The sequence below is a fragment of the Leptodactylus fuscus genome, chromosome 4 (assembly GCF_031893055.1).
Source record: "Leptodactylus fuscus isolate aLepFus1 chromosome 4, aLepFus1.hap2, whole genome shotgun sequence".
NCBI classification, from domain to species: Eukaryota; Metazoa; Chordata; class Amphibia; order Anura; family Leptodactylidae; genus Leptodactylus; species Leptodactylus fuscus.
Window position 1 is genome coordinate 102,142,922 of NC_134268.1, and position 16,066 is coordinate 102,158,987.

The following is a 16,066-nucleotide window of genomic DNA, read 5'->3' on the forward strand; positions in this document are numbered from 1 at the left end:
TGTATGTAACTTTATAAAGCAAGAGAATAGCAGAAGTAGAATAGAGATGGAAGTGCTGTATCCTTGATTATAATTATCAGGATTGGAAAACTTCCAGGATGTTCTTAAGGGAGCGTTCACAGTACCGTCATTGTCCGACAGGTAGTGTCTGTTCAAAATCTCGCACGGACATTAGTGTCTATTTGTGTGAACGCCCCCTAAGTGTGCAGTATTCACGCCTGTCTTATTACAATTATCTTATCAATCATGATCTTGCAACAATGAGAGGAATTTATCAAGCCCTGCACTCCAGAAATGTAGAATAAGTAAAGTTGCAGATTAGAGTTTTGAGACTTTTTTTTTTTAAATTTATTTATTTTTAGCTTGTGAGCAAAAAAATTTACCCCATTTTGGATTTATTTTTTTACACTTATCCTTCCATTTTTAATATTTAGGTGAGAAGATTGGTGTGGTTATCCCATCTAGCCATAAACCAGATTTATTACATGAACGTTTTTAAATAACTCTTGCTATATCATCTCACACACATAAAAAGTAGAATAACAAGTGATTAAAAAGTATCCCACAAAGGTCCCAATAAAAAATTTACACAATCTCTGTTGCAATCATTTCCTTACTGATCCTGATGATACGTTCCTTGTACACGTGACTTCAGTTGTTAGCCACACCCGCCATGAATACGATGTAATTTCTAATGAAAGCGGACTTGTCTGAACTTTGACTGCCAGAGCAGCCAGGAGGAGGTGAGGGCTGGTCCTGGTCACCAGACAAGCCAGTACCTGCTTCACACAACTAGATGATCACAGTAGTGATTATATGCAGTATCAGCAAAGACAAGTAGACAAACAAACTTTTGATTATTCTTTCCCAACTCCAAATTTGGACTAAGTCCCTGGGATCAAATTTCTAGCTCCCTTAATCTATGATATTCTAACTTTCAATAAATTTATCCAGGCCGCTCTTGAACTTTGTATAAGTTACTAGCATTCACGACATCCTGCATCATTGAGGTGCATAGTCTCACCACTCTTACTGTAAAGAAGCTCCTCCTGTGACTATCATAAATCCTTTCTTTCTCTCTAGGATGTGCCCTTGTCAAGGTTACAAGTGTAGCTGTACTGTAATCTACTGTTTCTCAAACTATTTGGGGGTTGTGTTAAGACTTCGGGGGCTAACTACAAGTTGGATATTCATTTTTTCAGAAAATGTAAATGAACAGGCTGGAGCACTGAGGGCGGCTCCATTGCTACACGCTACAATGCCCCACACTGCCCAAGAATGCCCTACTTCCCCCTCCCTTCTTTATGCTATACTAAAGTCTCGCTTGGCCCTGTGCACGCAAGCATATTAGAGCAGTTTGGAAAGTAGCAGTTTGGAGCAACAGAGCTGCCCCTAGTGCTCCAGATTACATATTTGCATATTCTGAGATTATGTATCTCTGTAATGAAGGCAAGTATTTTTATGGGGAAGAAAGACTTTACATTCAAGTGAACCTGTCCTATCTAAGGCCAGATTCACATCTTCATTGAAGTCTTTTGAGCCCACCTAAAATTGCTGGAGACAAATGTCCTGAAAGGAAGTCTTTGCTCTCCACCAGTTTCAGTAAAACTGGCTGAAACCAGGCAGAAACCCAACAGACTCCATTATAGTCAATGGGGTCCGCAGCTAACTGCTTTTTAAGTAAACTGGGTTTTCAGGTCTCGGTCGTTTGGATCCCCACGTAGACTCTAACGATGGAGACCCAAAGGCTAGTGTGAACCTGGTGTAACTTTGTTGCTGGTTATAGATGCTTCACCCTGGTGGCAGATCTTCCTGGGTCTCATTCATTATCATGCACAATAAAGCCAAATGTAAACTACTATTCAGATGAAGCTCAAATATAGGTAAGTAGTCTAATTTCTTATTAAAATAATTCAATACAATATTGTGACATGCTAGCAAAACCCAAAAGTTTGCAATTCACAATGCATAGCCACACATAGGATATCAATTAATGGTAATACTATTACAAAGCAGTGTTGTCTAAACACGCACATCTGGACATATCCATCCGAGAGGAAAGGTAAGGAAAGAGGATGCATCCGTATTTAGTAGAAGGATTAGCCATTGTAAGACAACTTTTTAGACTTAACAGATTGCATGTGGTAAAATCACCCGATGATTTCTAACACTAAAGAATTTTTTGACATGCCTAAGAATAAGTAAACCTCATTTCAAAACATTAGAAAAATCTTTCAACAGAAATGTATCTAAGACCAGATATACTTCCGAAGAAGAATATTTCTTTTTACAGCATCTGCCAAGAAATAAAATTGATAGCTTAACCAGCATGACAGGTGTGCATGAAAATTGAGAGTAGTCACTTATCCAATGCAAAAGTAATGTAGATCTTGTGTATCTTTAAAGCATACCTCCAATTATAAAGCTGCTTTTCATAATTGAAAAGTTCATATGAAGAAACTTAGTAATGTATATTGTTAAGGAAAATCTGTTTCTTTTTTTCTTCTCTTCAGACGGTTTACATAGAGTTGGTCTATGTATCCAGCCTCACACACAGAACTCTATGGAGAGGGGATTGGTTTATTGCCTCTGTGCAGTGATTGACTCTTATCTTGAACCATAGTAGTGTTAAGAGTTCCTTTACTCACACAGCAGTGGAGTGTAGGAGCTGCACTTATTTGTATGTCTTGTCCAGCAGGCTCCTCCTTCCTTTTCCCTCTTCATAAGACTAAGAAAGAAACTTATTTCTTAAATAAGATGGGTTACTAAGTTTTATATATTGAGCTGCACTATCCATTTATGATAAGTTGTTTTATAATTGTAGATCTGCTTTCAAGTTTTTCTTTTTACAAATGCTCAGAATATTTAGTTCATGCAGTAATAGGGATCAGAGGTTTTATGTCTTCTGATAGGAATTAGTTTAGCAACATCATACAGAAATTCCATTTTATTTTATTTTTTTTTAGATTTTTTTTCATGGTTAGTGAATTGTCCTACAGATGACCTACATCTCGCATTCTTGTGTGCTGGCCTTTGAGCACTTGCAATATTGCCATAAAATCCATTAACGTCTCTGTCAGTTGTCCAGGGCACCACTCCATCACAGGGTGACACATCTACAAGCCCTTTTTAGCTATGTGCTGTATGTGCTTGGATAAGTTTTGGCTTGTAGGTGCCTTAAGGCATAGCTAAACCATTAACAATACTTGCTTATGTACCATAAAAATCTTTGTTTTAGGTTTATAAATCAGCACCCGTGTAATATATCTAGATTTCTATATTTACTGTAACAATTCAAGGGAGTTTGTTTCTCACAGCAATGGTTCTATGGCTTTAATAATAGAAGCATAAGAAGACATTTGTGGCCACAAACTGAGGAAGCAATGCAGAGATGATCTTTTTTTATGGATCTGCAAATCAGGCTGTAAATACATCAGGTGCAGGGCCTGGTTTACCAGCTTTGCCTACAGAGAGCTGTTTTACAGACTGTGGTTGAAAGTGTCAATCATGGCTAAAGGGGAGACATTGGGCACAGACTCCAGAGGAGAGCTGGAGCAGCCGTCTGTCTGTTTCTGCCCCTACATTATTATCCATTTGGGGAACAGATCATATTATAGCCATAATTCTCATCCTAATCTCTGGTCTAATGACTTAATCTTTCAGTATCATAGATTCAAAATCAGTGGGTTGTTTATGTAATACAGAACAGGCTTGGTCCCCAAAACAAAATAACATTTTTTTGTAGCCACTCTGGCCATAATGAAAGGATCCACCTGTATTAAAAGGGTTGTCATATAAAGGACATTTATCACCTACAGAGGTCTCGGGGCCCCCCTCCATTGCTCCTTACTTTACAACTGGAGAGTGGAAAAATATGGATAGAATGGTACTTACATGTGGCCTGCCTCTGCCTTCTTTGTCATTGAGGCTGGAGAAAAATGGCTGAGCACAGTGCTGGTTTGTTTCCTTCACCTCCATAGATAAATAGTGGGGATTCAAGCTTTTTGTCTTTTTTCCCCTTATTCTGTGCCTAGTTTTAATACTATACGCTGTGTTATAATACGGTAATTCTTTTTATAATATTAATAATGGTGTATAGATCCAGCATATATCGCAGCACAGTACAAATCAGAGGATACATAGACAGTATTTGACGTTACAATGTGACATATCAAACTACTGGAGTGAGCGCCTTCTCACAAGAGCTTACAATCTTTGAGGAAATATTGGGAAACAAGATAAACAGGATTTCTCTTTTTTATGACTTTTACACAAAGCTTGCCACTATGTTATGTCTCAGACTGATATGTGAATTATTACACGTGCGGTCTTATTTGACACTGGGGCTTCCCACTAGAGGGCATAAAAATGCTTCTTCCGCTGCGTTGTAAAAAGATGCTTTGGGTAGGGTATCTCTAGGCGAGAGAGTGCATTCCTCTACAATTTTCTAATGCATTATACTAAAATGCAGGAGTTTCAAATTTTTATTTTTTTATTAAATTTAGATGAATCCCAGCTACCTTTACTGATATTTTATAATTATCTAGTAATGGAGAAAATATGAATGGGGTCATTAATCATTTAAATTGTTATATATTTTACTTGTAGAATATTTAATTCTAAATATATTATGAAATAAAATATCTATTTTCAACTGTAGGAAAGATGGTTATTATAACAAATCCTTTTTGAATACTCGAGAATACCATATTTTATTGCTAGACTTTTCCTGCACATTTTTACATGACCTGTTCTTATTATGTGAGGGTCTAAATGAAAAATAAGAACATTTTTTTTTTATAATTCGTTTATGTTCTCCTGCTGAAAGTAATTTTTATTTTTTTATTTTTACCTATGCCTCTACTTCAGCATATGGTCATATGCACCAAGGATCATCTATCATTGAAAGAAAGGAACACAATTAAAATACAACGTTGCAAAAAATTTACTTATGGCTTAGCAGGGAATGTTAAATTACTTCTGGGGGCATTACATTCTTCTTATTCCTTCACTTTAATGTTCAAACTAAAACCTAGAATAAAATCTTAAGACATTCCCTTTGTAGAAACTGACCACTGAGACCACTAACCATATACAGTGCAGTAGTTGGAAAAGCACACAGTAAGGAATTTCACATTGTTCGGTAACTTTCAGTGCCTTAAAAGTCAGATAACAAGTCCTGATAACAAATGTGCTTTTTAGTGTAGCCCATGTCAAGCCTTCGTTATTTCTTGTGTGTTTTGTTTTTCAGCCTGATGTATCTGTATGATATAGAAGTATTCATGGCGTGAAAACTGGGCCAGGGATTTAGTTCTACTTTGACAAATCAGGACACACAACACAATGGTTTTCAGAACAGGATTGTTCTTTCTCTGAATAAGACCACAATGGCTTAAAAGAAAACATGGATTTGACCCAAAATTCATCAGGTTATAAGTCCCTACTGTGCTGTGAACACATGCGCTGGCAGACTCGTACAGTGGGACTTGCAACCATCTTCTGTACATCTTTAAAGTGTACCTCTAGGGAAACAATGAGCTTTATTGTAAAAGTAAATTTGCCCATTTTTGTTCCTGTTCTTGGTCATGAGGTGTCATGCAAGACCAAGAATCTGCAACAAGCTTGATCTCTGATTTCACTGAATATTGCCTGTGCTCTCCCCTCAGGTCTATGGCAGGTAATGTGAATATCCAGCTGTCTGTCTGAGGTATAGCTTGTGTACAACAATTCACATATTCACTGTGGGAGAAGCAGAACTTGTAATGTTCAATGAATAGTCATGCCTCATGCTAAGATCAGTTGGGGAGGACTAATCTGGAAAGGCTGTATCTACACGTTAACTATTATAGTGCCTATAGAATTTGTTCGTGTTCATTGCATAAATAGTTAAAATTACCATTTAGACTAGGTGTATTTTCACTAGGCAAACACAGATCTCTACAGCTGGGCAATGGCGCACAATTATTGAAGGGGATCTTCAAGACCAGCATATTGTATCCTGGTCTTTAAGTCTCCTCAATTGGTGGATGATGCACTTAATGACTGGGCACACATACTTCTACTTCAGCATATGGTCTTTAAGTCTCCTCAGTTGGTGGATAACTAATGACTGGGTACATACACCTCATCATGAATTAGGCTTATCCTAAAAAAAAAACTACCTCTTTGGCCTACCAGGTGGCCTTCCCCACCAACGTACAATTCCATTCATCATAGCAGTTTCTTGCTTATACAATTATAAACAACTTTTCATAAATGGATAATACAGGTGAAAATAAGAAACTTTGTAATATATATTATTAACCCCTTCCCGACCCATGTGGTACTATTACCACATGGATGTCTAGTGCTTCACGACCGATGTGGTAATAGTACCACATGGATGTAAACAATCCCCGCAGCGCAGTGCGGGCGTTCTAGGAGCGGGTGTTAGTTGTATCTGACACCTAACACCCTGCTCCATCCCCCTCCATCGGACATGAGTGCCGATTTTGGGTTTTAACCCGTTGATTGCCGTGATCAAACATGATCACGGCAAACAACGGGTTGCCCAATCGTGTAGGGGTCCCCAGCACCCCCCGCTGCGAGATCGGGGGGTGCTGGTATCCCTACTAAATGGCCAGGGGTCTGTTTAGTGACCCCAGCCAGCCCTGAGTCCCACTTACCTTTGTATCCTGGCCGGCGTCTTCTGGAAGTGAGTCTGTCCCGTCCGTACGACTCACTTCCTGTTTGCAGAGTGACACGTGCAGGCTGTTACTGCAGCCTGTGTCTCACTCTATGATAGTGGATCAGTGATGCAATCATCACTCCTCCAAGTGTCCTAAAGGGATACATGAAAAAGTTAAAAAAAAAAAGTGGAAAAAAAATAAATAAAAGTGTTTTGAAACAATTAATAAAGTTATAAAGCTCCAAAAACCCTTTTTCTCTATAGAAAATGAATTATATAGAAAAAAAACCCTAAAAATTAATAAAAACAATACATATTTGGTATCACCGCGTCCGTAACAATCTGTACAATAAAACTGAAACAATATTTAATGTACACGGTGAACCACAGAAAAAAAAAAAACGGAAAAAACCCGCTGGAAGTAGTGATTTTTCGCCATCTCACCTTACAGAATGTGCTATAAAAAGTGATCAAAAAGTCAAATGCACCTCACAACAGTGCCAATAAAATGCACACATTGTCCTGCAAAAAATAAGCCCTCAACCAACACTGTCAACCAAAAAATAAAAATGTTACGCCTCTCAGAATATGGCGATGCAAAAAACATTGATTTATGTCTCCAAATGTGTTTTTATTCTGCAGAATTAGTATTGCATAAAAAAATAATATAAATGAGGTATCGCCGTAACCGTACCGACCCGCAGAATAAAGATAATATGTTACTTATACTGTACGCTGCATGGCGAAAAATTTAAAAGGTAAAACGCAATACCGGAATTGATTTTTTTTTTTTTAATCCAGCAAAAAAAGTTAATAAAATGTATTCGGTAAGTTGTAGGCACTCAAAAATGGTGTCATTACAAAATGCATCGCATCCCGCAAACAACAAGCCCTTATATGGCCATGTCACCAGAAAAATAAAGAAAATACAGCATCTAGTAATGCAAGAACAAAAGCCCGCAAAAACCGCCAAATTATTAGAACACGACTGGCTGCATCAGGTAGAGAATATATAAGCTGTGCGAGCGTATATCAGGGGACACCCCAGATTTACAGCTTATGAACGAAAAGACACCAGAAGTGACCCCCAGAGTGACTCCCCCAATCATAGGAGCTACTGGGACATAGTAGGCAATTTGGTGTTCCCAATGTACTCCGCACTGCTTATATATTCCCTCTTTGCCATCCGCTGTGCAGTCACGTCTGGGATACTAATACTCACTACACCCCCTGATAAATTCTTTGAGGGGTGCAGTTTTCAAACTGGGGTCACTCCTTTGTGGAATCCACTTTTCCGGTACCTTACAGACTCTACAAACATGACATTGCGTCCAGATAGCAAACATCTGAATCTGTACTCCAAAAGCCTCATCGCGCTCCTTCCCTTCTGCGCCCTGCTGTGTGCCCAAACTGCATTTTATGCCACATGTATGACACATGTATGATACTGGTGTACCCAGGATAACGGACGTAATGTCATATGTGAGTATTAACTGATATTAGGGCACAGCCAGACACAGAAGGGAAGTAGGGTTATTTGGTTTTTGTAGCACAGACTTAGACGGTTTGGGTTGTTTTTTTTGGATGCCATGACACTTTTGCAGAGACCCTAAAATTGCCCTTACAAAATGGGGTCACTTCTTGGGGAATTCCAGTTCATTGGCATCTCCAGGGCTCTGCAAAAACAACATGGCACCCAGAAAGTCCCTCTAAATCTGTACCCCAAAAGCTAAAAAGCTCAGTGCTCCTTCCCTTCTGAGCCCTGCTGTGTGCCCAAGCAGCAGTTTACACCCACATATATAATTTTTTGCCCCTCGGGATCGCCCACTTAATAGTTTTAGGAGTGCAGGTCTCTGACAATACAAAGTGGGTGCAACGTATTGGGCACCGAAATGACATATTTCTTTAAAAATTAAAATTTTCATTTTGTACATTAATTTTTGGGAAGCATTTTTTAGGCTCAAAATGATAATACCCCTTGATTCATTCCTTGACGGGTGTAGTTTCTAAAATGGGGTAACTTTTGAGGGGTTTCCATTGTATTGGTACTTTAGGGGCTCAGCAAATGCGACATGGCACCTGAAAACTGCCCTCAAAAGCCAAATAGCCATCTTTCCATTCTGAGCCCCACCATTTACCCATACAGCAGATTATGGCCACATATGGGGTATTGCCATGTTCAGGAGAAATTGTGTAATAAACTGTGGGGGGCTTTTAATTCTCTAACTACTTGCAAAAATTAAAAATATGGCGCTAAATGGACGATTTATTGGAAAAAAAGTAATTTTTCATTTTCACATCTCAATGGTAAAAAAAAATCTGTGAAACACCTGTAGGGTCCAAGTGCTCACTAAACCCCTTTATAAATTCCTTGAGGGGTCTCGTTTTCAAAATGGGGTCATTTTGGGGGGTTTCCACTGTTCTAGCACTTCAGGGGCTCTCCAAATGCAACATGGTGCCTGAAACAGATTTCAGCTAAATTTGCCCTCCAAAATCCCAATAGAGATCCTTCAGCTCTGGACCCTACAGTGTGCCCATACATCACTTTACATCCACATATGAGGCATTTCTGTAGTTGGGAGAAAATGCTTGACAATTTTTGGGGTGCATTTTCTCTTTTAACCCCTTGTGGAAATGCAAAATGTGAGGTTAAAGCAACATTTTATAGCAAAAAATGTCACTTTTCCTTTTGTTGGGCCAATTCTGTTACACTCCTGTAAGGTCCAAGTGCTCACTATACCCCTTGATAAATTCCTTGAGGGGTCTAGTTTCCAAAATGGGGTGACATTTTGGGGGTTTCCACTGTTTTGGCACCTTGGGGGCTCTGCAAACGGGACATGGCGCCTGAAAAGTATTCTAGCAAAATCTGGCCTACAAAATCCAATTAGCGCTCTATCCGCTCTGAGAGCGACTGTGTGCCCGTACATTAGGGTAACAGAACATATGGGGTATTGTCGTGTTCGGGAGAAACTGTGTAACAAAATTTGGGGAGCAATTTTTCCTTTAACCCCTTGTGAAGATGAAAAATTTGGGGCTACAGTGACATTTTATTATAAAAAGAGTAATTTTTCATTTTCACATCTCAACGGTAAAAAAATCTGTGAAACCCCTGTAGGGTCAAAGGGCTCACTATACCCCTTGATAAATTGCTTGAGGGGTCTAGTTTCCAAAATGGGGTGACATTTTGGGGGTTTCCACTGTTTTGGCACCTTGGGGGCTCTGCAAACGGGACATGGCGCCTGAAAAGTATTCTAGCAAAATCTGGCCTACAAAATCCAATTAGCGCTCCATCCGCTCTGAGAGCGACCGTGTGCCCGTACATTAGGGTACCAGCACATATGGGGTATTGTCGTGTTCAGGAGAAATTGTGTAACAAAATGTGGGGTGCAGTTTCTCCTTTAACCCTTAGTAAATGTGTAAATTCTAGGGCTAAATGAATATATTAGTGACAGAAATTGAAAAATGTAAATTTGACCTCCATTTTGTTTTAATTGCTGTGAAATGCTGAAAGGGTTAAGAAACTTTCTAACTGCTGTTTTAGATTCTTTCAGGAGTGTAGTTTTTAGAATGGGGTGACTTTTGGGGGTTTTATTAGAGAGGCCTTTCAAGTTCCCTTCAGAACTGAACTGGTCCCTTGAAAAATGTGTTTTGGAAATTTTCTTGAAAATTTGGAAAATTACTGTTTGACTTGTAAGCCTTATAATATCTGAAAAAAATGAAAGGGTGATTAAAATTTGATTGCTACATAAATCAGAGACATGGTTAATTATATTTATGAAAAAATTTGGGTAGTATGGATTTCTATTTGAAAGGCTTGCAATTTCAAAGTTTGAAAACTGCATTTTTTTCAAAATTTTCACCAAATTTCCTATTTTTTCATAATTAAAGACAAAACATATCGACTAAAATTTACTACTGACATGAAGTACAATGTGTTACGAAAAAACAATCTCAGAATCACTTGTGTAAGTTAAAGCGTCTCAAAGTTATTGCCATTTAAAGTGACACATGTCAGTTTTGAAAAAAGAGGCCTGGTCCTCAAGTCACTTTTGAGCTGTGTCTCTATAGGGTTAAAGAAATGTTTTCTTTGCCACTTTTAGGCAGTTTCTTTCTCTGCATTAGTCATTGAAGAGAGGTTGGGATGAGAAAAGACAAACAATTGTTGCTGTTACCTCTGCTATTTCCTTGCTTTTTCAACACTAAGTTTTAGATAAGAAGCTGATAATACATAGAACAAGGTAATAATTCTGCTCAGCCCTCCCTATTCCATAGAGTTGTATGTGTGAGGCTGAATACGAATAGAAAGTAAACTAAGCAGTCAGACTGAAGATAAGAAACAGGAGATCAGTTTAATAAGTGATGAAGAAATAGATCTATTAATAAGATATGATGTTTCTTGTATTTAAATGTATTATTCTTTTATGAAAAGATGTTTATAACTGGAGGTGCACTTTAAATAGGATCTATAGCTCTGATCACAATGAGCCTTTGTCTTGCAGAACTTATGAGAAACCTACAGTTTAGAAAATATTGTCACTGTGTATACAACTCATGGTCTTTCCGAGCTGGTTGACAACTTCTTTGAGCACTGTAGTTGCTGGTCGTCTCCTTTCTAAACCCACGATCCTGACAAATCAAACTCCATATTATAATGTGAATAGACCTTTCAGAACACAATGATTTCTGTCTCTCTTCTTAAATATCAGTCTACGAATGGATAATTTACAATCCACGGTTCTCTTGTTTCCCAATAGTGAGTGTGTTCAGGTTATGGTCTACATAAATACTGTATTCTAAGTGATAGACAGGACATATTTTATGGACCAGTAATATATGACTGAATATTTTATCATTTACACTTTAACAAGTTTTGTTAGCATGCTTATCTTGTGTTGTTCCCTCTATAACACTATATTTCTCCTGCTTTAATACTCATATGTAACATTAGGCCTAGAGGCCCTGCGCTGTTCACACTCTGTTGTATTACTATTGTATGTCTACTTTATAGATTCCATAAAGCTCTTACTAATATCCCAAATGATTGATGGTGTAAAAGATATCACCAGGCTGTATTAAAGTGTACAAGTGGGACAGAGCAGCACCATTACTCTTGTCAGCATACAAAAAGCTCATATTCTGTAGGTTAAGAAATAGGAAAAGGAACATGACACAAACAGCTTTTTATTGAGGAATGACTGAAGTGCCCGGTTGCCATTGAATTCTCAAGGTAAATATGGTGATGTATGGGAGGTTTAAAATGAGAACATAAGTGGATCTCAATCATACATAACAAAAAAACCTCAATTCACATTTTTATACAGCATGTTCATGAGGGTTTTATATAGTTACATCTTTTTATCTGATTTATTTCCCTTTGTTGAGACTTCAGTATTATTCTATGTTTATTTGGCGGTTTAAGGAATCTCACACATTTCCGTGGCCACTTCTCTGCTAGTAACAATGGCCGTCACCCTGTCTTCAGGATTGGGGGTGTCTGACTAAATGGATTAATGTAGACCTGTTTTTATGGCATACACTGGGCTACCCCATTTCAGTCTCCCCAAGTGCAGTCTGTACAATGGAAGATTTAACTTTGTATAAGTTGGGTTTTGTAGTGAAGTTTTTGGTGTGATATTTTATAGCCTTCCTCTGTTCACAGACATATATTTCCCATTCTGCTACTTTTCTGTGTCTTAGGTTTACCCAAAGGTGTAGCAATAAGAGGTGTAGAGGTAGCACTCACTAACAGGCCTTTCAACTTATGGTGGCCGTAAAGTTTAAAATCCTTCTACCACACAGAATGTACCTTTATTCTTCATGGTACTGGGTAGATAGGGACCCCATTACTGATTTTACATTGGATCACCGGAGTTGCACTTTACGCCTCTGGGTTTACTCCCTTTTCAGATTATTGTGACTGAAATGTTGTGTGTTCCTGGCCATATGATTTATCTTGCACTACATGGATTTGAGAGTTTTTGATGATGGGCATTGTTTGTTTTCAGGGTTTTATGGTGTGCCTTTTTGATTTCCTAGAATAGTGCCCTATAATGCAATGTACAGAAGTACAGACAGAAATGGAGGGTGTACTTTCAAAATTTCAGTTTATTTCCCGGTGAAAACTTTCTTTTCGGCATTTTTCCTAATAAGTCTGATCTGGCCAGATCACAGTAAAGGATTTTTGGCATGTCATGGCACTGAAGATAGAAAAGAAGACGGTGCATACCATTGTACTTTCTTCTATCTTCTCTTCTCTTCTTGATTTCTCTAGTCATCTGTTTGCATCATTTCTTTATCTTTACAGTTATGAAATCTGAAGTCAATTTTATCTATCCCTAAACCTAATGGGAATTTGCCAGCATCCTCATGCTGCTCTAACAACGGACAACATTTAATGCTACATTTAATATTACAAAGAACTTGCTCTTCATATAGTGAGAGCTGTCCATTAGGATGAGGTGGGCAGCCATAGGGAAGCCACCAAACACACACTTTTCACTGTGTTTATGAGTCAGGACTATTGTTTACTTTTTTTTTTTCTTATTCTGCATTGCAGCTCCATTTTTATGAAAATCAGCATGAAAATTAGATACATTTCTTCTCCTGCTATGTCATCACTATCTGTGCTAGATAATTGCCCCTAACTGCCACCCAACTCCTTCCCCAATTGCTTGTGTGACATCATGTACTTTGTCTGCAGTTCGGAGTGTTTATCTGGAGCAGAAATCAAAGCGCCCCCCCCCCCCCTTTCGTCCGCAGGAGAAGAAACACCCCTAAAGCCTTTTTCAGCTAATTTGCATAAGAGTAAAATACTCATTTTCATGAAAATGGAGCTGCAATACAGAATAGCAAAGGTATCTTTGGAAAGTGTAGATAAAGACCTAGAAGGAACTTTCATTAGTTTGATACAGATTTTTCTGTTGACAATTTCTTTGAAACTTAATTTTATTTCTAAAGCAGCTTTTTTATTTTGAAAATAATTTTTTGCAATTTGTAGTTTATTTACTGATTTTCTTATTGTGTTTTCTTTTCTTTTTTTCAGCATCAAAATGGTACTGATGTGGACGAGTGGAGATACCTTTAAGACTGCTTACTTTATTCTCAACCAGGCTCCTTTTCAGTTTACGATCTGTGGCCTCCTGCAAGTTCTTGTAGATATTACCATTTTGCTGCAAGTGTACATATACAGTGTATACCCTAAGAAGCCAGTGTCTCATACTACACATGTTACCAGTGCCAAAGCTCTGTAATGGAGGATGCATGTACTGTCTGATCATGTGCTTCCCAGTCCTAGAACTGCTTCTGCACCAGTAATGCACATGCCATGTATTTGTCTCAGAAGCTCTTCACTCACAGTTTGAAACCTTCAGTGTTTTTTTTTTTTTTGTTTCCAAAGATTTTTCACAATTCTGTTACTCTCATCCTCTGTTGGCACCCCTACTTTGTAAAAGTGTTCCAGCCTTGCACAAATTATTTTATTTCCAGCAAGATCTGACTTGAAATCTGAAGTATATGCTTGCTTGTATGCATGTGTGTTCATCTGAATGCATTTTTTTTTTGTGTGAGTGCATAGACATTAATCGAGCCAGTATATATACATATATATATATGTCAGACCTGACTTGATATTATCGGTGTCAGGCTAGGGCAACATGAAGGCCTTGTACTTTACTCTTACTACAACAACATTGTTGTTTTGCTAGGGCATCTGAACCATGGAGGCAGTCCATTTTGCTGCTCATGGGATGGTCTAGCAAATAGCTACAAATGACACTTTGCTCCTCCTGTCCGGGTAGCCTGGAACACTGTACTATGCAATGTATTTTACAGGGATGAAGCTCATAACTCCTTATAGATCTCCGATCACTATTTCACCACTAGTATTGGTACTATATTGGGTAATATTCCTTCCACTGCATGCTTTAATGGTTAAATGTGGCTACACGCTTAAAGTACATGGATGTCTCTGCACCGTTATGATGCCTGTATTTAAGTGTGTTCCTAATAGATATATATTTCTGAATTCACACTACACATTCATCTATCCATAGGTGGTCACTTTAAGAGGGTCACCACACTTTAGTGATAGCATTCCAGTTTTGGGTGGCAAATCTACCTTTGTCTATGGTCAAGGCCTTCACATGAATGTTACCATGTCCACATGATGGCTCTTACTTTTAAAATGTTACTTATATTTTCCATAAGTTGCATTCTCTTATTATTCAGTCAAACCTTTGTTACAATGCCTTGCCAGACCACAAAGATTGTCTTATTCATATTTTTACTTAAATGGTACATGATTTTTATTTAAGTTTGTTTTTTTTAGGGTTTTTTTTAATGAGTTTTATGTTTATTTTGTTCTTTTATCAATTTGTAACATTTTTGATGGGATATTGATAAAATGTATAGTGTAATATTGTAAGCAGAGGGGTATGGCTACAGGCCTGCGTTCACACTAGTATCATGGTTTTTGCTATTACCAGAGCCATTATGGTAAGTCTGCTGTGTAACGCATCCTCACAGATGCTGTTGACTTATAATGGCTATTCTATTCTTGCTGTCAAAAAGAAACAGATCTGAAGTAACAAAGCTGTTGGTAGGGGGTGTGAACATAACCCAAGATTTATACTTTTATATGATCTGCCACATGCATTGAATATTTTATGCTTTACAATGGTGTAAAAATTGTGTCAAAATTGTACATTGGATGAACCAGATGATCGTTTAATTATATTATCAGAGTTTTATGGGAATAAAATGGCAATAAAAACAAGATTCTGTTATATTTAAATTACTTTATGCCTGGTTAGTATTTTAAAGTGAGTACCTGTATGTTTTCGCTTTAAAGGTCCTTTTGGTAAATCTACCAATGTTGTTCTAGGTGGGTTCTATGGAGACAAGGCCAAAAGCTTAAATACTCCTATAGAATTAAGGATCTCCCTCAGACAGAATCCAAACGCTAATGTGAACCAATCCTTTCTGCATATTTCCATTCATCTGTTATTCCTCCTTAAAAAATTAAAATAAAAATTAAACAATAAAAAAGAAAAAGAAAAATGTGTATTAGTAATTTGGGTAGGGGGTTACCTACACCCTGTCCAGTCACTGTGAATAGTATACAGACACACGCCTTTAAAACAGTAAAACCTGGTTATCGTTTTAGTTATAAATTTCCAGGAGGAATGTCAGAGGAACTGTTATGAGGAATGGAATTATTTCATGAGGAATTTTAAATAATTACTAGAACAGACATATCTGGAGTGAGAGGTCCTTTTTATTCACTTACTAGTAAATGGAACTTTTTTTTTTTTTTAAGGGTTTTTCCGGGCCAAAAAATTATTTTTCAAAAAAGGTCTGTTGTTGCAATTAATAGTTATTAAGTGCACCTAAATACCTTTA

General features: G+C 37.8%; 1 protein-coding gene across 2 annotated transcripts in view; it reads left to right on the forward strand.

Annotated features, from left to right (window-relative positions):
• The window catches only part of SLC66A2 (solute carrier family 66 member 2), a 101,342-nt gene extending 87,344 nt beyond the window's left edge, over window positions 1-13,998 (forward strand). For both annotated transcript variants that reach the window (XM_075270964.1, XM_075270965.1), the window contains one exon: window positions 13,710-13,998. In XM_075270964.1, coding sequence (XP_075127065.1) covers window positions 13,710-13,917 — 208 coding nt within the window. In that variant the 3' untranslated portion in view covers window positions 13,918-13,998. The remainder of the gene's footprint in view (window positions 1-13,709) is intronic.
• Window positions 13,999-16,066: the final 2,068 nt, after the last annotated feature.